The sequence below is a fragment of the Hyperolius riggenbachi genome, chromosome 4, assembly GCF_040937935.1.
Source record: "Hyperolius riggenbachi isolate aHypRig1 chromosome 4, aHypRig1.pri, whole genome shotgun sequence".
NCBI lineage: Eukaryota > Metazoa > Chordata > Amphibia > Anura > Hyperoliidae > Hyperolius > Hyperolius riggenbachi.
In genome coordinates this window covers 471,896,481-471,924,435 of record NC_090649.1, presented here as the reverse complement: position 1 = coordinate 471,924,435, position 27,955 = coordinate 471,896,481, and the positions used below count along the sequence as shown (strand labels likewise).

Sequence of the window (27,955 nt, the reverse complement as noted above, 5' to 3'; positions counted from 1 at the left end):
TCCCGAATTCGGATTTGAGCATGCCTGGTTACCGTTAAACATGCATGAAGACAGACGTCATGCAGTGCACATGCCCGGAAGCAGATTTTTCAATACACTTCCGTGCAATTCATATTTCCACCACAGGAAGTGAGCGCTAAAGATCCTGGTTTAGACTCATTAGCATATCTGAATCCTATAACCGCGCATTATCGCAGGAATCTGGGAAGGCTTGTTTTGACGATGCGAGCATCCGATTGCACCACATCAAAAATGCCAGTTCGCAGTGTGAAACTGGCCTGAGGGTCAACAGATATTGAATACTACCGGTATATGCAGATTGTAAAGGTAAAGCCAAATACTACATGTAGGTGGTCAAATTGGTCAGTGATTGGCCAATCATAATTGAAGGTGTAAACCAGACCTAAAGAGTCTTATGAACCAGGCCTGAGGAAAAAAAAGAAATAGGATATAATGATTTGTATGTGTAGTACAGCTAAGAAATAAAACATTAGGAGCAGAGACTTATGTTCCAGTACAGGAAGAGTTAAGAAACTCCAGTTATCTATGCAAAACTAGCCACTAAGCTCCATGACTTTCAAAGTCGCAGAGAGCTCTGTCTTCTGAAGCTTGTTATCTCAACTGTCAGTCACTGTGTTTTCTTTTTCTCTCTAGAAGACAGTTCAAAAGGTCACTGGCCTGCTCTGTAAAATCATCTAGAATGCTGAGTAGTGTGTAAACTGCAAATATTAGAGAGTAATGCAATGTTATAAAAAAAATAATAATGATATAACTGGAAATAAAAATATGAGAATGTTTTCTTTGCTACTAATGTTCTAGTAATTATCCGTACTACATCTACAATTCATTATATCATAATTATTTTTTCGCTTCAGTGTCTCTTTAAGGGTTTATGTACTTCCTTCCTTTTAGAGAAGCTGCATTTTAATCAGATTTCATTTTATACATAATTAAACATAATGTTCAATTAAATACATATGCAATCCAGTTTCTAAAAAAGTTGATGCTGTGTAAATAAAAAGATTCATGTAAGCCCTATGTTTAATTGAAATACAAAAAAACCATATTGACTGTTAAAATTGAGAAATGTCGTTGTGGTATGAATATATGCCTGTTTTGAATTTTGGGCCAACAACACATTTTAAAAATGTTGTGACAGAGGCAACAAAAAAAAATACTTGAAAAGCTGTGAAATGCTTAATTATTTTTTTTTCTGGAACATCTCACAAGTAATTATGATACCTGGTAACAGGTCAGTAATAAGACAGAGTACAGGATCTTCTCAAAAATTAGCATATTGTGATAAAGTTCATTATTTTCTGTAATGTACTGATAAACATTAGACTTTCATATATTTTAGATTCAAATACACACAACTGAAGTAGCTCAAGCCTTTTATTGTTTTAATATTGATGATTTTGGCATACAGCTCATGAAAACCCAAATTTCCTATCTCAAAAAATTAGCATATTTCATCCGACCAATAAAAGAAAAGTGTTTTTAAAACAAAAAAAAAAGTCAACCTTCAAATAATTATGTTCAGTTATGCACTCAATACTTGGTTGGGAATCCTTTTGCAGAAATGACTGCTTCAATGCGGCGTGGCATGGAGGCAATCAGCCTGTGGCACTGCTCAGGTGTTATGGAGGCCCAGGATGCTTCGATAGCGGCCTTATGCTCATCCAGAGTGTTGGGTCTTGCGTCTCTCAACTTTCTTTTCACAATATCCCACAGATTCTGTATGGGGTTCAGGTCAGGAGAGTTGGCAGGCCAATTGAGCACAGTAATACCATGGTCAGTAAACCATTTACCAGTGGTTTGTCCACTGTGAGCAGGTGCCAAGTCGTGCTGAAAAATGAAATCTTCATCTCCATAAAGCTTTTCAGCAGATGGAAGCATGAAGTGCTCCAAAATCTCCTGATAGCTAGCTGCATTGACCCTTCCCTTGATAAAACACACAGGACCAACACCAGCTGCTGACATGGCACCCCAGACCATCACTGACTGTGGGTACTTGACACTGGACTTCAGGCATTTTGGCATTTCCCTCTCCCCAGTCTTCCTCCAGACTCTGGCACCTTGATTTCCGAATGACATGTAACAGTTGCTTTCATCCGAAAAAAGTACTTTGGACCACTGAGCAACAGTCCAGTGCTGCTTCTCTGTAGCCCAGGTCAGGTGCTTCTGCCGCTGTTTCTGGTTCAAAAGTGGGTTCATGCTTCCATCTGCTGAAAAGCTTTATGGAGATGAAGATTTCATTTTTCAGCACGACCTGGCACCTGCTCACAGTGCCAAAACCACTGGTAAATGGTTTACTGACCATGGTATTACTGTGCTCAATTGGCCTGCCAAATCTCCTGACCTGAACCCCATAGAGAATCTGTGGGATATCGTGAAGAGTAAGTTTAGAGACGCAAGACCCAACACTCTAGATGCTATCGAAGCATCCTGGGCCTCCATAACACCTGAGCAGTGCCACAGGCTAATTGCCTCCATGCCACGCCGCATTGAAGCAGTCATTTCTGCAACAGGATTCCCAACCAAGTATTGAGTGCATAACTGAACATAATTATTTGAAGGTTGACTTGTTTTGTTTTAAAAACACTTTTCTTTTATTGGTCGGATGAAATATGCTAATTTTTTGAGATAGGAAATTTGGGTTTTCATGAGCTGTATGCCAAAATCATCAATATTAAAACAATAAAAGGCTTGAGCTACTTCAGTTGTGTGTATTTGAATCTAAAATATATGAAAGTCTAATGTTTATCAGTACATTACAGAAAATAATGAACTTTATCACAATGTGCTATTTTTTTGAGAAGATCCTGTATAAAAAAAAAGAACATCTTAGACAAACCAACTGTCTCAGAAAAAAAAAAAGATGGGGAGGGGTGCACCACTCTGAAAGGGCTAGTTCACAGTGGGCGCTTTTCTAGCAATTTTGCGATCAGTCAAATAGCTGGAAAAGCGCTACAGCAATGTACAATGGAGCTGCTCTCATTTAAAGGATACCCGAAGTGACATGTGACATGATGAGATAGACATGTGTATGTATAGTGCCAAGCACACAAATAACTATGCCGTGTTCCTTTTTTTCCTTCTCTGCCTGAAAGAGTTAAATATCAGGTGTGTAAGTGGCTGACTCAGTCCGGGCGCCGCTTTTAAAACGTTATTTTTCTCCGGCGCCCTTTTTTCCTGTTGGGCGCTGATTAAACGATATTTATTATGGAAGTGAATGGAGGCGCCCTTTTTGTCCACCTGCCTCATGCGCCCAAATTTCCTGCTTCCTATGTGCAGTGCTTACAGATTAATCAGGATATTACATTCATTATGCAAGAAAGCGGCCTCGAGTGAACAGTGCACAATTTTTAGCACCCAGGCCATCTCAATAGCATGCTTATGCTTGCCAACAATTTGACTCAATAAATAAAATTTAATTTTAACTCTTCTTTTTACATTTAAAAGTTTAGCAGAGGCATTTACTACCCTACTTCCAAGGCCTGCCAGACCGCAGAAGATTCAGGCATATAAGGACTGATGTACAGGTATTCCTTGGGTTTACGAATGCCCGACTTACGAATGACCCGCCAATACGAACGGGCCGATCCCGTCGCGATGACGTCATTTCCGCATAGGGGAAGTTTAAAGAAGCGGCTTTAAACTTCCCCCAAGTGCCGGCGCGTGCAGCAGCAGCATTGGACTCACCTCCAAAGTGAGTCCTACGCTGTCTGTCATCCTCTCTCCGCATCCAGATCCCTCTAGCCGCATACAGCACCGCTTCCTGAATGTCATGTGACATACAGGAACCTGTATGTCACATGACATACAGGTTCCTGTATGTCACATGACATTCAGGAAGTGGTGCTGTACGCGGATAGAGGGAGCTGGATGCGGAGAGAGGACAGACAGCATTGGACTCGTAAGGAGGTGAGTCCAGGTGGTGGTGTGGGGGGGGGGGGGGGCAAAGAGGAGGCTGCACAGAGGGGGAAAAGAGGAGGCTGCACAGAGGAGGCACAGCAGGAAGTACAAACGGAGGCACAGAGGGGACATAGAGAGGCACAGGGGGACAAATATGCACAGTGGGGGACACTGGAGGCAAAATGGGGGGGCACTTAAAATGCAAAGGGGACAGAGATGGCACAGCGTTTCGACTTAAGAATGGATTCAGGTTAAAGAGACTCTGAAGCGAGTCTAAATTCACTATTTGAACATGCAGCCATGTAAAGATCTATAACCCCAGCTAAAATGCTGCTATCCTGCGGCAAAACAAGGGGTTAATACCCCCCAAATCCCCCTTGCAAAATCCACGACTTTCTTGGTCGTGGATTTTGCTCTTTCTGGAGGCAGAGCTATGAGCTGTAGCTCTGCCTCCGTGCACGTCAATCGCCACGTGGATCTCCGCCTCTCCCCCGCCTCTCTCTGTGAAGGCAGATTGAGAGGGGCGGGGAGAGGCGGCGATCAGTGGGGATTGACGCGCTGAGAGGCAGAGCTACAGGGCTTAGCTCTGCCTCTTCAAGAAGCACTCCCAGGGTACCACGGAGGGGATTTGGGGGGTAGAAACCCCTCGTTTTGCCACGGGATGGCGGCGTTTTCGCTGGGATTATAGTTCTTTACACGGCTGCATGTTAAAAAAGTAAATGTAGACTCGCTTCAGAGTCTCTTTAAGAACGAGCCTACAGTCCCTATCTCATTTGTTCGCAGGGGACCACCTGTAACTATTTTATTGCACACATTAGCAGAGAGCAAACAAAAGCTTTCATCAGCAGGGGGGTAGGGACATAGGACACAGTGCTTCAAATAATTTAGAGAAGTCACATATGCTATTTTCACACTTTTCCCTGGATAAATAATGGGCAGCTAGAAGGGGAGGGGGAAACATGGCAGCTCCTATAGCTATTAGAAACCAGGAAAAGAAAAGTGGTTCTTGGTTCCCTGTAAGCACAAGCAGCTTCTGTGATGTAAAAGTTCCAGCACTTACCTGATATAACTCTATTCGTTGCTCTGATACCCGTGCCTTAAGATTCTGTAAACGAAACACTCGAAATTCGGCCTTCACTAAATTGGACACGTTTTTCTCCATAGCAGAGACGTTGAAACGGATGATCCTGAAGTAAGGGTTGTAATAGTTCGTGTAAATTACATCTGAAAAAAGCAATACAAATCTTTAAAAAAAAATCACTGACACAAAATGCTTTCATTCTCCAAATAACACAATAACGCAACAGAACTGACTTTTAAAGGGGAACACCACAAACTTCAATTTTAGCTTTTTTGTTTTACTCTATGTCTGGAAATTTTAACTTCCAGTTTTCACTTGGAGAAATGCAGATAAGGCCGGTACAAAAATCATCCAACTCTGATCAACTCTGACACCTCAGTTTATGATTCCACCAACTCGGAGTCCTCAACTCCGACTCCTCTAATTTTCATATAACAATCTTGTTGATTGAAAGTATGTAACATAAGAGGCATTTTATTACTGACAAACAGGCATGGGCTAAAATTCGGATTCGGGTGATCCGGATAGTTACTATCTGGATATCACCCAGTAATGCTGGGCGGGGGGGAGATCAAGCTTACCTCTCTGACGTCTTCTTCGCTCGTCCCTAAGCTCCTCCCACAATGCGGTCCACGCGGCGTCACGTGACTACAAACACTTCCTCCTTCAATCCGGAAGGAGGAAGTGTTTGTAATCACGTGACGGCGGATTGGACCGCATCGTGGGAGGCGCCGAGGGACGAGCGAAGAAGACGTCACACAGGTAAGCTTGACCCCCCCCCCCGCCCAGCAGGGACGGATCTAGGGGGGGGGCAGGCGGGTATCTTGCCCCAGGTGCAGTTTGTTGAATTCTTAAAAAGGCGGCAAAATTTGGATGGGGAATGGCAGTTTAGGCGCCAAAATCTGACCTTGCCCCAGGCGCAACTGGGTCAAGATCCGTCCCTGCCGCCCAGCATTACTGGGTGATATCCGGATAGTAACTATCCGGATCACCCGAATCTGACTTTTAGCCCATGCCTGCTGACAAAGCTTAGGAATTTTAAAGCTACATTAAGAAGGCAAATGCTTTTGGGAACAAAACAAAGCTACTGGCCAGGAAGCTGACACTCTATACAGTCGGCCATCCTAGCCTGTCATTTCCAGTTAAACAAAAGAAAAAAAACCAAAAGGTCGCACCAGGATATGCTTATATGTTACCTTTATTAATAACATGAAAGTATTAAAAAAACATAAAAACAGAGTAAATGGGGTGGGGTATGGCCGCAATAATAAATATATGATACCACAACAAATGCATAGGTTTGTAACTACCATCAAGGATATATGGGTAATAATGACAATAATTGCTCCCAATAGAATGACATCTCATGAATAATCATATGATACACCAACCATAAATATAAATAACATTTGAGAATATACTATTATAGAATAGTACGTGTGTTCAATGAAGAGAGAAAAGACAAAGTGCAATGATACATACTCTGCACAGGAGAACAATAGTGCGAACCAACTGCGCCCGGAGCGACGCAAATATAAAGTGCAAGTGCTGTGCAGAGAGAACCACCAAGGTTATAGAAGGGAATGTATCGCACTGATCACAGTGTGAATTGAGAAGCCACCCCAGAGAGGGAAGGAGTGAGATCGGGGAGTGACATCCACAAATAGAAGAGAGGTAAAGAAAGCAAGTAGCGTGTGAAAAGGAGATGGTATCCTCTTGGTAAGGAAGGAGACGGTGTACTGGAGGTATACTACCTGGATGGAGACTGCAAGTAGCGCGCTACACCCCGCCGAGTCTGTCATTTCCAGCCTGAACGCCCAGCACGTCGTCTGTACAATAAGATTCACTGTGGCCCCAAATCACCCAGGGTTCCAGAGTGTAGCTCTGCCACCTTGCAGAAAAAGGCCTCTACCTTTTCTATATCTGTTATAGAAAAAGGCCTGGGCCATCTCCTGCAAGGGGATGGAGCTATTTACTGGCTCAGGCTTCCAGAGAATTATGCTTTATACACACACTTCTAAGTTACTCCTGTTGTATTTTTGCCTGAGGAAACGGGCTTGAGACCTGTGAAACGCGTTGCATATTTTTGGAGTAAGAATTAAAACTTTTGATTATATAGAATCCTTGTGTTTGTCCTGGGGAGGTAAGTCCACCCTTACCCCCATCTTATTTTGTTTTAAATGTATGATATTTTATCCTGTTGGCGCCTCTGTTACTTCTGTATGCTATTGTGATCCACCTGGTGGATGGGTGTGCACACCCTTGTTTCCTTCTACGGAGAGCGACTTCTTAACCTGAGTGGGGACAGGTTTAATATCCCCTCATGTGCATATAGTGGCTGCCTGAACTTTGGCAACCCACACTTGTGAGTATATTTCAATTTGCTGCTACAATTTATCCACCATCATCAATAATACACTATTGGGGGCTCTCGATTTTGTTTTTCTAGTTTCCCACGGCTACTAGTTTTCATATAAAAGCATAAAAAACTCTACGTGGGTCACAGAACCAGGAAGTGAAGGGAAATCTCATCGATGGAGGCATTCCAATCCATGAATAGAAATGTTGCACGCTTACCGTACTCAAATTTAAAGCTCAACTCTGCCAGCCATGAGCAGAAAATTATTTCTATTTCTTTATGTTTCTATCGTAAGAAATGCAAGGTTTCCTTCTTTTCTGTATTTTCTGTGTTTTTTCTCTCCACAACATGTAGTTAACATTTGTGGCTTACCTCAGACTCTAGCATGACATCAGAATGAGGTAATGTTTTGTATTGCAAAGCTTTATAGAAAAAAAACTAAGCCTCTTGGCAAACAAATTTCTGGCTAGCTACCCTAAAGAGATTAACACAAGCTAGCAAAACGTTAAGTCTCTCTTGTTTCCTTGAGTAAAAAAAGTAAAAGGTGAAAAACACGACAATCCTACAAATCCACAAAAGGGCGAGGGATATTTGTCAGTGTCCTGCGACTGTGGACTTTCTAAGAAACGTCTTTTCTAATTGCCGCTGGTAAACAAGCATTACGGAGATTTATTTTTATGGGCCTTTGTGTTTACGAAGCGCCTATTCTTTGGTCTCCTGCCAACACCTCGTGCGCGGCGCTTCCAACCTGGTCTTCGAAAAAAATGCAGTAGTCAATAGTCATCTAGAGAGGATTTGCAAATATTTACAGTTGAATCTACTTATTAAAACACAATTGTTATCCTTTTCAGATTACGGTCGTTTTTCTCTACCGCTGGCAATTAAACGATTTAAGCTGCCTTGAAGGCTGATTTTTTGCGAAGCGGCAATGCTAGCTGCGCTCCAGAGAAACAAGACAACGCTGAGAGGAGACTGTGGTCCAAAGACATAAAAGAAGATCTGGTGCGTGAAAAAGAGAAGTTAACAACGTTGTACAGTATCTAAATAATGGAACTGCTTTTTATATTCAAGTTGTTGTTGCCGAGTAACCATTACGGAATCATCAGGGATTTGGGACTCTTTGAGAATCATGCTATAAGCATCCTGAAGGTGGCCATGGACTTGATAGCTTAGTTAGCAGATGGAAGGCCACACGTGTCCCCCCCCCCCAGTTTTATACTACTTCCTACCATGCCCAATTCCATGCATGACATTTCCCCTCTTTTTTTATATACAGTTACCTAAAACTTTATTGTTCCCCCTACAATGTACAGTAGCTGCCTCATCCCTCATAAGCAGATTGGTGAAAGGAAGGGGAGCAGATGACAGTTGCATTAATTTGTTCTGTCACAGAGTCCAACAGTCATCTCACTGGGGAATATATGCAAAGCCAGATTAATTTTTTTTTCCCTAGATCAACTTGTAGCTCCGCTCACATGTGCAGCATTACCTGCTATCGGTGGCGGTACAAGTCCCTCATCGCTTCCTCTTCAGCTTGTAAGTACTATGTAGACAGCCAATCACCATGCGGCTTTCAGTCCCATGTCATGCGACAGGGACACATTGCTCAATACCTGGGTCGCCCACTCATGAAGGTTACTGCAGAGCAGAAGCATTCCATGGTGCTGGGCATAACATCAGAGGCGGCCCTTGGGGAAGGGGGGGGGGGGCTGGAGGCGGTCAAATGGGGCGATCGCCCCAGGCCCCACACCTGAAGGGGGCCCCAGTCATGCCCACTGTGCTTGCACTGAGAACCCCGTTTTTGCTCCCTGCGCATTTACATCATTTACGTCATGCGCATAGCACTCCCAGCCATGGGCGCGCAAAATACCTCAGACCCTGTGCCGACCACTGCGAGTCTACGACAATCAACCTCTCACAGGACCCAGTAGCATCATATTTTGGATTTTGCTAAACAGGTAAACACTCTACAATACCACCAACAGAATCAGTCAGCCAGCAAAGCCAGGACAACAGACACAACACATATCACCCTGTCCCCTGGTGGTGGTGCAGAAGAGGCACCCCATTCAGCCTAGTACCCATCCCGAGCCTGTCTTATACACACACCTAGCTCCCCACCCAGCCTGCATCTATCCCAAGCTCCCCAGCCAGCCTCTACCTATACTTAGCTACCCAGCCAGCCTGGTACCCATCTGTAGCACCCCAGCTAGCCTAGTACCCATCCTTAGCTCCCAAGCCAGCTTAGTACCCATCCCCAGTTTATTGGTTAGCCTAGTGGCTTTTAGCAAACTTAATTGTTTTTCAATAATAAGGTGTACTGCATTAGTGGACAAGCGCGTGAGCATGGTTGTATGGTACATGGCCTATACTTATGGCTCTAGGCCACAGATGTCGAACTCCAGGCCTGGAGGGCCAGATCCATGCCAGTGTTTAGGATGGACTGAGAAAGAGGAATGTGTTCTACCTGATGGACCGCACCTTTCCTGATTCACACCCATCAATTCTTTTGAGCTGTATCAAAAATGTGTGAGGACCTCGGCCCTCGTAGGTCAGGTTTGACACGCCTTCTCTAGGCCCCGCATATGACACTTGCCCCAGGCCTCACGCACTCTAAGGCCGTCCCTGTATCACATGTTGAGCACAGAGGAAAGCATTAAAATAAAGAAAAAATGAATGGGGGTCCGGGTCCCGACCAGAGTCATATTTACCCCCCTACCCCAGGCATAGGAGCTGGTAGGCCATAACAAACAAGGAGAGACCTGGCAAGTGTGAGGATCCCTCCCAACACTGTTTACCAGCTGTCCCAAGCCCTCCCGGAATTGGCAGTCTGGCAACGGGGGATGGCAAATTCGTTAAGATACCATGCCAGATCTATTAACAGTAAACAACTTCCACCAAAAACTTGAGTGGTGTCCCCCTTCATGTATCATGTGCTTCCTAACGTCTTATAATAAGAGCCTGATAGGGTAGAACCCTCTTCCTCTCCAACTGTAGGCCTGATGCGGCTGGGTCCTCTTCCCCTACTGCTAGAGCCTGTGTCCTCCTACTTCTTACTATATAAGCCTGATGGGGCACCAAGCCTTTCTCTTGCCACTGTACCTCCTGCCCACTTTCCTGTGCTCCCTCACCTCTTATATTGGCTCTAATGCTGGGCATACACGGCTCGATTTTGCTGCTCGACTCTTCAGGCGATATTCTTATCTTCCGCTTGTTTTTCTTATCTTTTCCCATTGTCCTCCATGCAGAATAGAGTGCGGAAACGATCAGGCGAGAGATCGGACATGTCGGAAATTATCTATCGAGCCATCGAAATGGCTCAGAACTGAGCCGTGTATTTCCAGCATTACTGGCACACAGATTAATTGCCTGATGAAGCAGGATAACGCCTGCGAAACGCATTGCATTTTGGAGTATTTAATAAAGAGAATTGCTGACCAAAATCAACAGGTTCGCGGCTACTGATTGGTGAGGTAAGTCCACCACTACCTCCCTTTTTAAACGGCTTTTCGCTTATTTTACTCTTATATTGGCGCCTCTGTACATATTACCAGTCTTAGATTGTAAGCTTTGTTGAGGCAGGCTCTCTTTCCTTCTACCATATCCTGTGTTCCCATGTCTCAGAGTGAAAGCCTAAAGGGGCAGGTATCTCTTCCCTCCTACTGTATTTTATCTTTCTCACCTTGATTTGAAGCTTCATAGAGTATGGTTCTCTTCCTATCCTACTTTAACCTGTGTTCTCTCAATTATCAGATTGTAAGCCTACTAGGACAGGTCATCTTCCCTCCAATCATAATCTGTGCTCCCACACTTCGTAGATTGTAAGCCTGTTGAGGCAGGGTCCCCTTCCTTCCTTCTGTAAATTGTGTCTTCCTCCCGCCAGATTGTAATTTTCATAGGGCCTTAACCCCCTTACCGTATTCTGTGTTCTCACTTCTTATGGGACAGGGTCCCTTCCTGTATCTCATGCCCCATCCATTACCCTTGTATTAAAAGTCTAATGGGACCAAGTATTCCTTTTCCTTCTAGCGTCTCCCATGTTCCCCTGACCTCATAGGCCTGGGCCCACTACAGTGCTTTGCAGGAAACTGAAAAGCACCCACGATCTGCTGAATCGTGGAAGTGCCAAGATACCTGGAGCGATTACGATTTGGCTACTGCAGCCACTGATGCAATCGCTCCGCGATTGTTCCCAAATTGCTGCAAGCTGCGATCGCAATGCTGCTATTGGGCCCATCTCCTGTAGGGAATAAGACCAATTAGGAAGGAAAAGTGGTTGGTACATGCCAATAACTCAAAAAAGAATTGCCTTAGGAAAGATATTTTCAAAGGAGACAAGAGGCGCCAACAGGATAATATACTAAAATTTTTAAAAATTTCAAAGGAGGAAGTGGTTGACTTACCTCCCTGAACGAAACTGTCGGTTTTCAAACAGATACATTTATTCACATACTCCAAAAACAAAGCGATGCATTTACGTGAATAAATTTATCTGTTTGAAAATCGACAGTTATAGGTCTGCTTCAGGGAGGTAAGTCCATCACTTCCTCCTTTGAAATTTTGTAAAAATTGAGTATATTTTATCCTGTTGGCGCCTCTGTTCTCCTTAAAAAATACCTGTGTCCACCCCTGGTGGAGGGGTCTATACCCTTATTCTTCTGATCTACAGAGAGCGACATCTTAAAGCGGAATATAACCCTGCATTTCAACTTTGCTCTAAAATATTATTTACAGCATATTAAATGCAAAAAGCATTTTTTTTTTTACTAGACCAGCATTGGAAGGGTTAAACACAGAGGTTTAAAGCTCCGTGGAGAGAAATGCAGAAGTTCAGATAGATACATTCTATTTAGTTATATGTATCTATTGAGAAATGTTACACACTCTTTGGCTGTCCTCCAGCTCCTTCTCAGTCAGAGAGAGCGAGTAACATTCAACACTTAGATACATTTATGTAAACAAAATGTATCTATTTCAGCTTCGGATGCGTCTGCAGAAATCTCCAGGAACTTTAAAGCCCTGTGTAACCCTTCCAATGCTGGTCTAGTAAAAAAAAAAATGCTGGTTGCATATAATATACTGTAAATAATGTTTTAGAGCAAAGTTGAAATGCAGGGTTATATTCTGCTTTAACCCTGAGTTAAGGTCCCTGAGGACAGGTCTAATCTCCTCACCTGCTTTTACAGTGGTTGCCTAATAGGTGACCCATGTTTGTGAGTATATTGTTTACTTACTTTTCATATACCCGTTCATTATACATACTACACTATATTGGGCTCTCGGTGTCCTTTTTCTCTTTGCCTTAGGAAAGACTTCATATTTTATTTATCAAAAAATGTTTTTTAAAAAAAAAACCTGCCATAAATACCAGCCAAGCATCCCTCTCTCGTCCTTCACTCCCTCATCTCCTGTATGGATCCACTGGTGTAGCGCTTTGCAGATCGCTGTCAAGCGGCGAGCGTTGCAAAATCGCTTCCAATGGGTCTCAGGCCTCAGATTGGAAGCAGCAATTAAAAAAATACATGTAAACACATACTAATAAGAAGTATGTTTCTTCCAGAGTAAAATAAGCTTTAAATTACCTTTCTCCTATGTTGCTGTCTTTACAGTAGTTGGTAGAAATCTGCCGAACTGACATATTTTTGACTAGACCATCTCTTGAGGCAGGATTCTCAGTATTGCATTTGTTCTTTACAAAAACACTCCCAGGAAAGCATCTATACAAAGATGCAGGCTGCCCCCCTACCTGTTTGCACACTACTCTGGCGGTTGGATTGAGCAACTTCCATTCACTAAGGGCTCTTTCACATCAGACGACGCGTGCAGGAGCCGTTCTCCTGCACACGTTGATAGCCTGCGGCGTGACGTCGGGTATCTGCGGTGCGACGCAATCAGCGGCGGTAGCTATTAATTGAACCCGACGGAAAACGCCGGCTCCCGGGTGCGTTGGATGAAAAACTGCGCCCGGGTGCGTCGGAACCGCAACGTACCGAAACGCGTCGGGTGTAAAAGGTAAAATGAAAGTCTATGGACTTTCATTTTACCTTGGTTAACGCAAACTTTAGCGTTGCGTTAATCAAAGTTTGCGCAGGTGTGAAAGAGCCCTAAGTGCTTTTGAAAATAAAGAAAAGCCTGAGAATCCCCCATGAGGAGATGGGCTAGTCCAAATCTATCAGATTTCTACTAAACTACTGTAAGTGACAGCAAACGCTCAGAAAACCAATTTATAGCATATTTTACTCTGGGAGAAATGTGCTTTTCATTTATATGTTTTCATGTATTTTAAAGGACACCTGAGGCAAAAATAAACTAATGAAATAAACAATTGTATCAATCTTCCTTCTCCTAAAAATGGCATTTTAAGATAGTCCACAGTGTTATTTTATGTTTAAATCTACTTTTTAAGTTTTAATTTATTGTTTTTGCTCAATGGCACATTCATTGAAGTATGCCAGAGCTAGAATCTATGAACTATTGACCTTTTTTTATATCTTTTCTGCTCTCAGAAGCCATTTTCTGCTAGGAAAGTGTTTTATAGTTGGAATTTCTTATCAGTGAGGGTCACACTGTAGTCACTTCCTGTCTGAGTCAGGACTGAGTCAGCCACTTACATACCTGATATTTAACTCTTTCAGGCAGAGAAAGCAAAAAAGGAACACAGCATAGTTATTTGTACATTCACATGTCTATCTCCTCATGTCATATGTCACCTCGGGTATCCTTTAAGTGTAACAATTTTTTGTGATAGTGTTCCTTTATTGCTCAGGGCTGTGTAATATGCTGGCGCTATATACAGTAAATACAGGAAAATAATCATTTCTGGCAAATAAAAAAACACAAGAGAAAACGCTCGTAATCCGCAGGAAACAGATTAACGAACGACATATTTCAAACGTGACAGGTCCACTTTCAGTCCACTTGCGCGGTGCCGTTGTAAAGCTGGAGCTGGCAGATAAAGGCTAATAAAAGTATGAGAATTTGGGAAGAAAGACTAATGACTCTGGCTGGGATCCCCGGCCTCCATTCTCCGGGGAGGGAGGGGTAACAGAGGATCTTCTGTTTTCTCTCGCTCCTGAATGCCGGGGAGGGAGAAAGAGACGCACACAGGGGAGGGAGAAAGAAACGCGCACAAGGCTCAATGGCTCTGCTTTGGCCCAAGTGGCCCGTTGTCACAGCAGCCGTGCAAATTGCCAAAATAACACGTAAAGGCTGTCAAGCTCTGCTGCTTAGATTAGGCCTCGCTCTCAGGGGCGCTAGGCAACGTTTCATCGAGGTTTGACTGCAAAGCACGACCATCCAAACATCACCACACCCTGACCATTCTTTTCCACACCTGCACCAAAAAAGGCGTGCGCACAACTCCTGGCAAACAGGTAATGTAGTTCCAGGCTTCTTAAAGGGCAACTGAAGCAAGAGGGATATGGAGGCTGCCATATTTATTTCCTTTTAAACAATACCAGTTGCCTGGCTATCCTGCTGATCCTCTACCTCGCATACTTGTTCAGGGTTTATGGCTAAAAGTATTAAACAGATCGGGTGTTTCTGATATTATTGTCAGATCTTAAAGATTAGCTTCATGCTTGTTTCTGGCATTATTCAGACACTACTGCATCCTAATAGACCAGAAGGACTGCCAGGCAACTGGTATATATGTATATATATATATATATATATATATATATATATATATATATATATATATATATATATATACACACACACACACACATGTCAGTTGTCCAGGAAGACATAAGAATAAAACAAATTGTGTTAATGTAAAAATGGAGGCTCTCACTTAACATACGACAAGACAACTTAGTAAGAAATGATGCCTAAATGTTACTTTTGAGGCCAATTTTACACCTATTTTTTTGCAGGGCTGTTGAGTTGGTTCAAAAATCATCCGATTCCAACTACGACTCCTGAGTTTATGAAACCACTGACTCCGACTCCAGGTACCCAAAATGGCTCTGACTTCTCGACTCCAACTCCAGGTACCCAAAATGGCTGACTTCTCGACTCCGACTCCAGGTACCCAAAATGGCTCTGACTTCTCGACTCCGACTCCAGGTACCCAAAATGGCTCAGACTCCAGGGTACCCTAAATGGCTCAGACTCCTTAGTCTAATACTTACCAGGGCTGTGAATTTTGTACAAAAATCATCCAACTCCCGACTCTGGCTCCTCAGTTTATGAAACCACCGACTCCAAGTCCTCGTACCCAAAATTGCTCCGACTCCAACTCCACAGCCCTGTTTGCGATGCCATGCTCCTGCCGCATCCCACCGCAGCAAATGACAAACCTATGACCCCGCGGCAGAGTGTGGCGACAGGGTCACATGCATAGCCCCGCCCCCGCTCAGTGACTTTTTCCCTGCTGGGCAGGAAGTACGTCACGAAATTTTCCACCAGTCTGCGCATTTTGGCAGCACCATTCTCTGTTTACACTGCGTGCGTCGGCAACAGACTTCCATTACCCCAAGCACTAAAGTGTGGTGCTTGCGGTAACGCGCCTTTGCCCTTGCGTCAGCTCAGATACTTCTGGCGTACTGCAAGGGAACACACTAAGAGTGAAAGTTTTCAGAGGCTTTCACTGTATTAGCCGCCCCTTGCAGCAAAACAGGGTAACAACGCAGGTTTAGCCTGCTAGGGTAAAAGGGGCCTGAGTGTCAAGAAAAGTTCTGTTTTTAAAAGTTGGTCACATGACCTGAAGCATCCCTTCTGAAGCAATTAGCATTAGGCTAAGCAGAGGAGTGCCTTACATAGTGATTTGGGTTTAAAAAAAAAGGCAAACCTCCATTGAGTTCAACAAGAAAATACAGGGTTGCAACATTCAAAAATAAAATAAGTAAACCCCTTTCTTTTTATCTGGTCTGGGTGCCTTTGTCTAACTGCAGGGACTGTGAAGTGCCAGGGGAATTGTGGGAATTTTTTTTTTTTTTTGGCTAAAGCAAGTGCATGCAAATAACAGAAAGCTTCATATTTCAGGTAAGATAAAGCTACTCTGACCAAGACAAATAACGTTTATATCACACTTTTCTCCTGGTGGACTCAAAGCGCCAGAGCTGCAGCCACTAGGACGCGCTCTATAGGCAGTAGCAGTGTTAGGGAGACTTGCCTAAGGTCTCCTACTGAATAGGTGCTGGCTTACTGAACAGGCAGAGCCGAGATTCGAACCCAGGTCGTCAGAGGTAGAGCCCTTAACCATTACACCATCCAGCCACACCAGAAGGTAGTTAGTAATATTACACTGTGATGTAAGCTTATGCGATGTCTGATGTGGGAGGGGCAGTACAGAGAGAAAGCTGGGTTGAAAAAAAAAAGGGCAGAAGTGATGGCACTTTTGACATCACAGAGAAACAGTAAAGATGGAAATATTCGTTTTTTTCATATCACATTTCTCCTAAATCTGACAGTGAACACTAATAACAATAGGATAAGTAAGCTAAATAAGTAATTTATGATTGGATTCTTTTTAAAAGATATTTTTTCACTTACCGGTAATATGGAGTTTCACCTCACTTTAGAGTGGACCTGAACTCTCGCACAGGACAGAAGGAAAACAGAGAGAAATGCACCCTGTATGTATTTAGAGAGTTTAGCCTGTCTAATTCCCTCTCATCTGTGACTAATCACAAATTGTAATTTAATCTCTCAGCTCTGTCAGCTGGATGCCTAGACAGAGCAGCTAATTTGTAAACACAGGGGGCCATATGCAATTCATTTTTTAACCTTAGTTTTCTCCTATGAAATCATTTTTCATCTTCTATTTAAAATAACTTTTCAACTAAAAAAGTACCAAAAAGTAAATGAAAAAATACTTTCAAAATTATTTTGAGTATTCTCTTGCTTTCTGGTGGCTTAAAAAACATTTTATTGACAGGTTCAAAAATATCACCCAGGAGAAAAGTGAATTGCATATGGCCCAGGATGCTTTAAACCTATGTCTGCTTCCATGAAAGCAGGAAGAAGACGCACTGCAGATGTATTACATGATTTGTATCAGCTGGAACAAAGAAATGTTTTTCTTTAACAGTTATTATGCTGTTGCTTATCTTTTAGAGCAGAAAGGAAATTCAGGTCCGCGTTAAGGGTACGGTCTCTTTAAAGGATGAGGAGCACAGCCAAACTGCAGAAGTAAAACAAAATATTATGTGATCAGGACAGATTAACAACTCCATCTCACACTGTCAGTAGGCAGCGTTAGAAGCCGGATCTCCCCATGGTTTACATTCCTTGCGGAATACAGTGCTTCCCACTGTATTTAAAACAGACAATGGCTGATTTTCTAGTCAAACGCTAACCATGTGTCTACAAATTACCCAGCCAAGCCTTCAATAGAAGAAAGATGTTCAGATTCTCTCCCCTCCTGTCGCTGCTTCTCTCAGTTCCTCGCATTTCTCATCAGTGAAAAGAGGGGACCCTCCTTCCAAGTCCTTTCCCTCTTTGATTACTGTCATCTTTCCCCGCCGCGTTTCATCTGCCTGTCTTAATCAGGGTAATTGTGCAGCGCTTCTGGCAAGAGAGCCAGGGTAGGACGATGTGGGTATGAAAATAACCCTGACCTCTCAATTATAAAAAATGGAGACTAAATTGGAGAGAGGGCCTCATTCTCACTGGGGGAACTAAAAATATAGGGCCCTGATTTACGAAGGGCTGTTTTCCATTAGAAACATTCTCATTAGTGCAATGCGGTTGTGATGTGGTTTCTCCTGATTGCTAGCACTGGTCTTGCTGCATCTTTCGACAATTTGTGCTAGTGTAGAAAAGTATAAGTGCGCAGAAATATCGCACAGTGATCAAGAAGATGCGCTCTTTTTCTTGCAATTTTTTTTTATCGCGCCCCATGGCATGGAGCGTTCTGCCCATGCGCAATTTAAGTTTTTATGAACTGTGCATGCGCAGAATGCTCCCATCCATGGGGGTATGATTGAGGAGTGGGCAGCAGCCTACTGGAGTGGATCGGAACAAGATCGAGGGGCTGGATGGATTGCGGGGGCTGGAAGAAGCCACAGGCAAGTTAAACAGACCTTCTTGCACTTTCCTTGGGTATCCTTAAGATCAACTGGGCTGGAATGGCCATTAGAGAAGAAGTGTGTTTACAAAACGGGCAATCACGGAGAGATTCAAGGGTTCACATGGCGAATGGCATGCTGGCACATGACATTTGCCTGGTGTTCTGCACAGACGAGAAGTTCACCCATTCCTAGTTATTAACTGGCAAAAAAAAGTTCAAGAAAAGACATCTGGTGACCCAGCAACAGGGTGATGGGTGCCCATGGTTCAGTGATGTGGTTGGTGGGAAGAAGGCTAGTTTGCTTGGTCTGATCCCACAGAAGAGCACGAAAGTTGTCAGGACACATAGTGCATTGCAGTTTTCTAAATATGGGGCTGCTTAACTGTAAGCCTGTCACAGTGCCCACGTTAACCCCTGTCCATTGCCAAAACACCTACAATGGGCATGTGAGCAGCTGAACTGGTCCATGCGGCAATGGAAGAAGGTAGCTTCATCTGATGAATAACGCTTTCTTTGGCCTCTAAATTCTCCAGATCTCAACTCGATTAAAGGCTTGTGGGATGTGCTGGAAAAACACGTCCGATCCATGGAGGCCCCACCTCATAACTTACAGGACTTAAAGGATCTGCTGCTAACGTCTTGCTGCCAGATACCACAGGACACCTTCAGAGGTCAAATGGAGTCCAGGACTCGATGGGCCTGAGCTGTTTTGATGGCACAAGAAAGCCTCATCTGTTCACTACAAAACCAAGAAGCAGCTATCAAATGATACAGGCCTGGAAAATTGTCCGGTTCTGCAGGGAAGTGGCCACCATGATTCTCCCCGCCCATAACAAGTGAGGCCACCATGACCCCTCATACCAGTGTGGCTACCATGTCTCTATCCACCCATAAAAAGTGTGGTCACCATGATTCTCCCCACCCATAGCAAGTATGGCTACTACCATGACCCTTCATAACAGTGTGGCCACCATGACTCCCACTGCCCATAACAAGTGTGGGCACCATGACTCCCCCTGCCCATACGTGTGGCCACCATGATTCTCCCCAACCATAACAAGTGTGGCCACCAAGACCTTCTTAACAGTGTGGGCACCATGACTCCTCCTGCCCGTAATAAGTGTGGCCACCATGACTCCTCCAGCCCATAACAAGTGTGGCCATCATGTTTCTTCCCACCCATAACAAGTCTGGCCACCATGATTCTGTCATCCCTTAACAAGTTTGGCCACCATTATTTTCCCAACCAATAACAAGTGTGGCAATCATGAACCCCCTCACCCATAACAAGTGTGGCCATCATGGCTCCTCTCGCTCATAACAAGTGTGGCCACCATGAGTCCTCTCACCCATAACAGGTTTGGCCACCATGTTTCTCCCAACCCATAACAAGTGTGGCGACCATGATTCTCCCACCCCATAACAAATGTGGCCATTGTGACTCCTCACGCCCATAACAGTGCGGCCACAATATTTCTCCGCACACATAACAAGTGTGGCCATCATGACTCCTCTAGCCCATAACAAGTGTGGCCACCACGAGTCCTCTCAACGATAACAAGTTTGGCCACCATGTTTCTCATAACCCATAACAAGTGTGGCCACCAGGATTCTCCCAACCCATAACAAGTGTGGCCATCATGACTCCTCTAGACCATAACAAGTGTGGCCAACACATTTGTCCCACCTATAACAAGTGTGGTCACCACAATCTCCCATAACATTACTGCCACCATGTTTCCCAACAACCATAATAAGTGAAGCCACAATTCCGGTTTTGGAGGTAAACCTGTACTGGAAGGAAGGAGGGCAAGTAGTTGTTTGCCACCCCCCACCCTCAAGACCTGGCTTCCCCCCGGAGTAGTCAAACCGCTGTCTCCACAGGACAGTAAGGCTGCATCCGATCAGCGTCAGTAGCCCCCAACAACATACCATGCACTTCTGTGTGTTCAGATTTTTTAACGCTCACTAGCAGGAACATTAGATTAGATTTCAAGCACCTTTGAGAGCAAGAACCAAGCTCTTTGTCCGCTGTAAAGTGCTGCGGGATCGTGCTGTATGGAAAGGGACATATTCACATAAATATGGCCCAACATGGGTCTGTGAAAACCTGTGGAGCTTAAGCTGTGAGGTAAGATAGCTCCTGATTGGTTGCTCACTATGGGGCTTAGTAGTAAGGGAAGTTAATGTAGGCAGGTCAGTGATTGGTCGGCACAGGTAACTGTGCCTAGTCTGCCAGGTGTTGCTGGGGTGCAACATTGTTGCAGGGGCGAATCAGGGGCGAGTTAGGTATATATAAGAAGCCCCCGTTCGCTATCTACCTGCCTTCACTTCTGCGTGGCTGGGATAAGCTCCCCACCCACCCGTCCCTATTTGTGTATAGAAGAATCGTCGTGGTCAAGTCTTTATTGGTAGAAGATACGACAGAAGTCAAGTCACATGTGGGGTCCTAACAGAATTATCTTGATTTGGGTCTGAACCGTAGTGGTGGATCTAATAAATGGAGTTATGTCTGTTTGACTATGGTTAATAAGTTAAATAAAGTTATTGGTTTAATAAAGTTGGGACCTCAATAATTTGGATGATTATTACCTATAAAGATGGCCACGGCCTTAAACCCGCAACCTGGAGTGTAGTTATTTATGTATTTATTTTATGTTTAACCTTTTTTCAACAGTGTTGACTACAGTCCCATACAATAAACATCAGAATGCGGTTAGTGCAAACTAGTCAGAGCGGTTTCCCGGGGTCGGCCCTGCTACGCCGCTAGAGTTAATGCATGAGGTCAGGCTCCCACACAGGAGACTCAGCAAGGCTCAGACTTCAAGGGGAGTCAGCAGCAGATGGGGAGGATGCACCTGCACTGAATGCACCACTAAACGCTACAGCAGCTCTCAGAGCCAAAACAAAAGGACGCAGTCTCCAGGCTGCCGTAACCCGAGCCCCGGGACTCATCAGCGCTACACGCTAATCAAACCAAATCACCGACACTGTCCTCGGCCTCATCCCAATCAACCCCAATCAAACGCAATCCTTCCCCAAGCAAAATACACTTTTCAGGAATCTGTACTGTGGCTGAAACCCCAAACACACAGTCTCCACTGTCCCATTTTTAAGCAAACCTAAAGCGAAAATAAACTTATAAGATAACGAATTGTACGTGAAGTACAGCTAAGAAATAGAACATTATTAGCACAGAAACGAGTCTCATATTGTTTTCCAGTACAGGAAGAGTCAAGAAACTTCAGTTGCTATCTATGCAAAAGAGCTTCTCTGATCTCTAGAGACCCAACTTGGGTTAAAGGCAGTCTTGTTTGTTTTCTGAAGCACTAAGTGACTTATACAGGACTGTTTCTTGGGCAGTGTGGGCAGAGGGACCACCCTGGGCGCAGACTGGCAAGTAGAAGAAGGGGGGGGGGGGGCGCAGGCAGAAGGACATAACCACTAGGGAGCTGGTGACGCGCTGTGCAGCCAAATGAAAGAAGACTACCAGTGTGATCACCTTCCTTGACTCCTCCTGGGCTGCCTGCGTCAGACGTCAAGTCATCATCACGTCACCACCGCGTGATGACACCTGATGTCCTGTAGTGGTACTGCAGGCTGTCAGTGTGCGGCGATCATGGAGGAGTCGGCTTTCTGGGCTCTCTCCGCCTGTGTGTTTTGCTGGTCCCTGCTTGCTCCTGGATGAGCGGCTGGTCACTAGTAAGAAGACAGATCTACTTGTGGCTGTGTGACTGTCCCTAAAGAGTAAGGGTTCGCAAGTCCACGTGGGTGGGGTGGAAGGGAGCGCAATTTTTACACCCTCGCCCCAGGTGCAATTTAGCCTTGAAACTGCCGTGCACTTATACATGAAATAGTGAGAGACAATTTTAGATAAGGTTTTATTGCAGGGAAGTTCAAAGGGTCATTAGCTCTGCTCTTTTTTATAGTTTACGATACAGAGTGTGGTTTGTAAGCTGCAAATATGACATAATGAGGCAATGTTATAAATAAAGCTATATAACTGAAAATAAAAATATGAGACTCTTATTTGCTACGAATGTTCTATTCATTATCCGTACTATACATACTGTACAATAAATTATATCCTAACAGCGTTCAGGGGCCCTGAGGCATTTGTCCCCTTTGCCTGACTGCTAGTGCTGGCCCTGGGGTTGAGCATTCTGCACAGCCTAGGACAGTGATGGCTAACCTTGGCACTCCAGCTGTGGTGGAACTACAAGTCCCATGAGGCATTGCAATACTCTGACAACTCTAAGTATAACTCGGGGAGGCAGCGGCATAATGGGATTTGTAGTTTTGTCACAGCTGGAGTGCCAAGGTTAGCCATCACTGCCCTAGGCTGTGTCATCACTGGGAGGGCGTGCGCAGTAGAGATGACCCGATCGGGATCGGCTATTTCTGCCTGAGCCCGATCGGAAAGCTGCTACTGCACCTGCGCAGGATCACGGTAGGTAAATATTTACTTTGGTGGTGTTTGGGGGCTGCCAGCGCTGGATCCCAGAGGGTGAAGAGGATGGGGGAAACCTCATTAGGAGCCAGAGGCTTCTCCCAAGGTAAGAATCCCCTGGGGGTGTTTTTTTCTTTACAGATTTGTATTTATTTATACAGATACATTTACAGATTAGTTATTAATCCCTTCTACCCCCCACCTAGTCACATAGGGCATATTACTGTTATTTCTGCAATTTAAAGGGCAATTGAAGTGAGAGGGATATGGAGGCTGCCATATTTATTTCCTTTAAAGCAATACCAGTTGACTGGCTGTCCTGCTGAGCATCTGCCTCTTCAGGGCGGTCCACACTTGTCAGGTTGCAGATCGGAATGCGTTTTAAACGGATCAGTTTTTCTAAAAACGGATCCAATTTTTCAAAATGTTGCGCTTTTGCAGCATACGTTTCTAGACCGTTTAAACATATGTCAAAAGCGTGTCCTTCCTGTGTGTTTCTATTGGATAACGAGGTCCGCAAAGATGATGCTGAGGGGCAGGCAGCAGGCAATCTGCATTGGTATCCGTTTTGTGTGCAAAAGTTCTCTGTGTAGATGGAGATCCATTTTTCTGTTGCCTTTCATTGCCTCCGTGGGTATCCGGACTCCGTTAAAAAATGGGCCAAATCCGGACTCTCCATTCAGTTTTCTAGAACGAGCCCACTGAGCCATTTTTTATAGTGTGTGAAGACAGCCGCTATTTTTAACATTGGTATTCCTGGCTCCTTTGCTGTCCAGGGCAAAAAAAACTGAGCCACGGATACGGTTTTGAAACAAGAGTGAACAGACCCTCATACATTTAGGCCTAAACCCTGAACAAGCATGCAGCAGATCAGGTGTTTCTGACATTGTCCGATCTGACAAGATTAGCTCCATGCTTGTTTCTAGTGTGATTCAGCCACTACTGCAGCCAACTAGATCAGCAGGGCTGCCAGGCAACTGGTATTATTTAAAAGGAAATAAATATGGCAGCCTCCTTATTCATCTCACTTCAGTTGTCCTTTAAGAGCCTAACAGTAATTGCAACACTGCTGGTAAGGAGAGGAATTCAGTGATGTTGGCAGAATGTCGAATTCTCTGAGCCTCGCTGTTCCTTCCATTTCTTGGCCTCATCCTGATTCAAAACTTCTTGCTTTCTTGGGCAAGGGTTTTTTCCACTGGACACTTTCACTGACAGCACAGGTCCACTTTACACCCTGCAGCAGTTTTTTATTTAACTACATTCCACCGCCAAACATTTTATGTTGACACTATTGACCTAAGAGGTAAGATGACTTGCTGGATACCCAACCAATGACATCACCAGCGGAATGGCGCATGACCTGACCCATTACATCACACACCTCAGACAACCACCTCTTAGAAGCGCAATCAGAACATCACCAATCACAGAGATTACAGTGACACTCCTGACTGAAGCCAGCCGCCCTAAAACAACAGAGAGAACTGTGAAGATTTCCAAACGCCATTCCCTGGAAACGCTCATCGAGTGTTGTGACCTGACCCCTCTGTTCCGGTGTATCTGGGAAAAAAACTAGAGAGCTATTACTATGTTTAAGGCAACATTTACACTTGACTTGCAAACCTGCGTTCATTACCATGTTTTATCGCAGGGTAATGCTACGAAACGGCAATGGGGCCGAGGACACTTACCGCGACCAAGGGGCGGAAGTAATGTAAGTCAATGGGCAAACGTATTATACGGTTATACGACGGGGAGACCCTGAAATCCCAAAGTCATACTTCTTGACCAGCAGGGAGTACGTCACTGGGAGAGGGGCGCACAGAGAGGAGTTGGGAGGGTGGAGCTATGCATATGACGCTGTCGGCGCACTCTGACGCAGGGTCATATTGACATTTTGTGCATTGCGGTATGATGGGGCAGGGCATCGCACTGTGTAAAACCGGCCTTAAAGGGGAACTGAAGAGAGAGGTATATGGAGGCTGTCATGTTTATTTCCTTTTAGACAATACCAGTTGCCTGGCAGCCCTGCTGATCCTCTGCCTCTAATACTATTAGCCATAGCCCCTGAACAAGCATGCAGCAGATCTGTTTCAGTGGTTCAGACTTATAAGTCTGATCTGACAAGACTAGCTGCATGCTTGTTTCTGGTTTTAATCAGATACTACTGCAGAGAAATAGACCAGCAGGGCTGCCAGGCAACTGGTATTGATTAAAAGGAAATAAACATGACAGGCTCCATATACCTCTCTCTTCAGTTCCCCTTTAAAGTGGACCTGAACTGAGTAAAATTATTTAAAATAAACGCATGCTGTCCCTGAAAATGAATATTACTTACTTACCACGCCGTCAGTTCCTCTCAGAAGCTCACCATTTTCTTCTTACAATGATCCCTTTCCGTTTCTGACAAGATTTTGGCAGATCTGAAACATCAGTTGCTGTCAGTTATAAATCAGTTGCTGTCAGTTATAGCTGAAAAGGACAGCTTATAAGCAAGGTAATGTCCATGTTCCCCTATGGCTCAAGTGGGCGATATTAAAGTTTAACAGTGTGCTGACCAGGAAGCTGTTATGGGGTAATGACCATTTTCAAAATGGAGGAGGGAGAATTCCATTGATCACAGTGGACAAACAGGACGCAGGAGAGGAGAAAGAGATGGATAAGCAGACTATTTGGGAGGTAAGTATGACCTGTGTATATTTATTTTGACGTTTAATTTTAGGATCACGTGTGCTTTAAAGGACAGGTGCAAAGGAAATGATGATAAAATAATAAAAAAAAGATCTACCGTACTTACCCGGGGCTTCCTCCAGCCTTTGGCAGCCGATATGTCCCTTGCCCCAGCTCCGGTTTTACAGGATTCCCTCCGCTGCAGATGCCGACCTCGCCAGGTATGTAAGTGACAGAAGCGGTGCGGCGCGCATTTGTGGACAGCGGGAATCCCAGTGATGTACTTCCTGTCCAGCAGGAAGTATGTCACTAAGCGGGGTGGGGGATGGGGGAGGGTTCAGACAGGCCTATGCACATAACCCTACCGGCGTACTCCACCGTAGGGCCATATGTTTGTCATTTTTGGCGTTGCAATGTGACAGGAGCATCGTACCACAACCCCAAAATGAAGTGAAAATCAGGCTAAATTGTATGCCTTAATAGGTACCGTACTGAAAGACTCTGAAGCCTCCAAAAAAACAGTTTTTACTTTAGAGAACTCTTTTGCATTAATGCCCTACCTGAAACGCTGCATCCCCGCGGCTGAACACTCAATTAATCACCCCAAACTCCCCTTAGCAAATTTCAGGGCTCCTTCCGTGTAGAGGCAGAGCTTTGTGCTGTAGCTCTGCCTCTACTCGCGTCAATCTGCGCAGATCTCCGCCTCTCCCCGACCCTCTGTCTTCTTTCACTGAGAGGGGTGGGGAGATGCGGCAATCAGCGCGGATTGACGCGAATGGAGGAAGAGCTACAGCCCAAAGCTCTGCCTCCCCCACACAGCAAAATCAACGACCTGGAAAGTCATGAATTTTTGCCCCGGGAGCTTGGGGTGATTGAGTGTTCAGCTGCGGGGATGCGTCGTTTCAGGCAGGGCATTAATGCAAAAGAGTTCTCTAAAGTAAAAACTGTTTTTTTTTGGGAGGCTTCAGAGTCTCTTTAAAGCGGACGTGAACTCAAAACTTCCTCTCTGCTCAAAAAGACACGCAACAGCATCATAACCGTTAGGCTTGGTTCACAGTGGTCAACTGCAGAACTCACACATTATAATGACTGAACAACAATGGAGACTGGCCATAGACTTTAATACAAAACCTGCATGCAGCAAGTTGGAATAATGCGATCTGTTACCCATACAGTTGTATAGGCAGTGAGTTGACATGCAGAATTATTCTGCAACGCAAACGACCATTGTGAACAGGGCCTTAAAGGATACCCGAAGTGACCTGTGACATGATGAGAGACAGGAGTATGCACAGTGCCAAGCACAAATAACTATGCCATGTTCCTTTATTTCTTTCTCTGCCTGAAAGTGTTAAATATCAGGTATGTAAGTAGCTAACTCAGTCCTGACTCAGACAGGAAGTGAATACAGTGTGACCCTCACTGATAAGAAATGTGTATCTCTTTCCTGCTCTCAGAAGCCATTTTCTGCTAGGAAAGTGTTTTATAGTTGGAATTTCTTATCAGTGAGGATCCCAATGTAGTCACTTCCTGTCTGAGTCAGGACTGAGTCAGCCACTTACATACCTGATATTTAACTCTTTCAGGCAGAGAAAGAAAAAAGGGAACACAGCCTAGTTATTTGTGTGCTAGGCACTGTACATACACATGTCTATCTCATCATGTCACATGTCACCTCGGGTGTCCTTTAAACAAAGACATTTATTTGTTACAGCTGATACAAATCCTGCAATAAATCTGCAGTGTGTCTACCTCTTGCTTTCATGGAAGCAGGCATAAGGTTAACATCCTGCGTTTTCAAATTAGCTGCTCTGCTGTGGCAGAGGATATTCCTGAGCTGACACAGCTGAAGAGATTAAATTACAGTGGTGACCAGTCACAGATGAGGGGGAATTAGACAGTCTAAACTCTCTAAATACATATAGGGTGGATTTATCTCTGTTCTCCTTCTGTTCTGTTGAGTTCAGGTCCACTTTAATACAATACAATAACATTTCTATAGCGCTTTTCTCCCATAGGACTCAAAGCGCTTAGGCTCTCTCAGATTCAGTAATTAGTAGGATGAAGTATTCACACATAGTTACATAGTTACATAGTTACATAGTTATTTTGGTTGAAAAAAGACATACGTCCATCGAGTTCAACCAGTATAAAGTACAACACCAGCCTGCTCCCTCACATATCCCTGTTGATCCAGAGGAAGGCGAAAAAACCCTTACAAGGCATGGTCCAATTAGCCCCTAAAGGGAAAAATTCCTTCCCGACTCCAGATGGCAATCAGATAAAATCCCTGGATCAACATCATTAGGCATTACCTAGTAATTGTAGCCATGGATGTCTTTCAACGCAAGGAAAGCATCTAAGCCCCCTTTAAATGCAGGTATAGAGTTTGCCATAACGACTTCCTGTGGCAATGTATTCCACATCTTAATCACTCTTACTGTAAAGAACCCTTTCCTA

At 44.4% G+C, this 27,955-nt stretch overlaps 1 protein-coding gene across 2 annotated transcripts in view; it reads right to left on the bottom strand.

The window, feature by feature from the left end:
• TGFB2 (transforming growth factor beta 2) overlaps positions 1-27,955 on the bottom strand; it is a 207,939-nt gene that overhangs the window by 33,714 nt on the left and 146,270 nt on the right. For both annotated transcript variants that reach the window (XM_068232906.1, XM_068232907.1), the window contains exon 2: positions 4,979-5,142. In XM_068232906.1, coding sequence (XP_068089007.1) covers positions 4,979-5,142 — 164 coding nt within the window. The remainder of the gene's footprint in view (positions 1-4,978; positions 5,143-27,955) is intronic.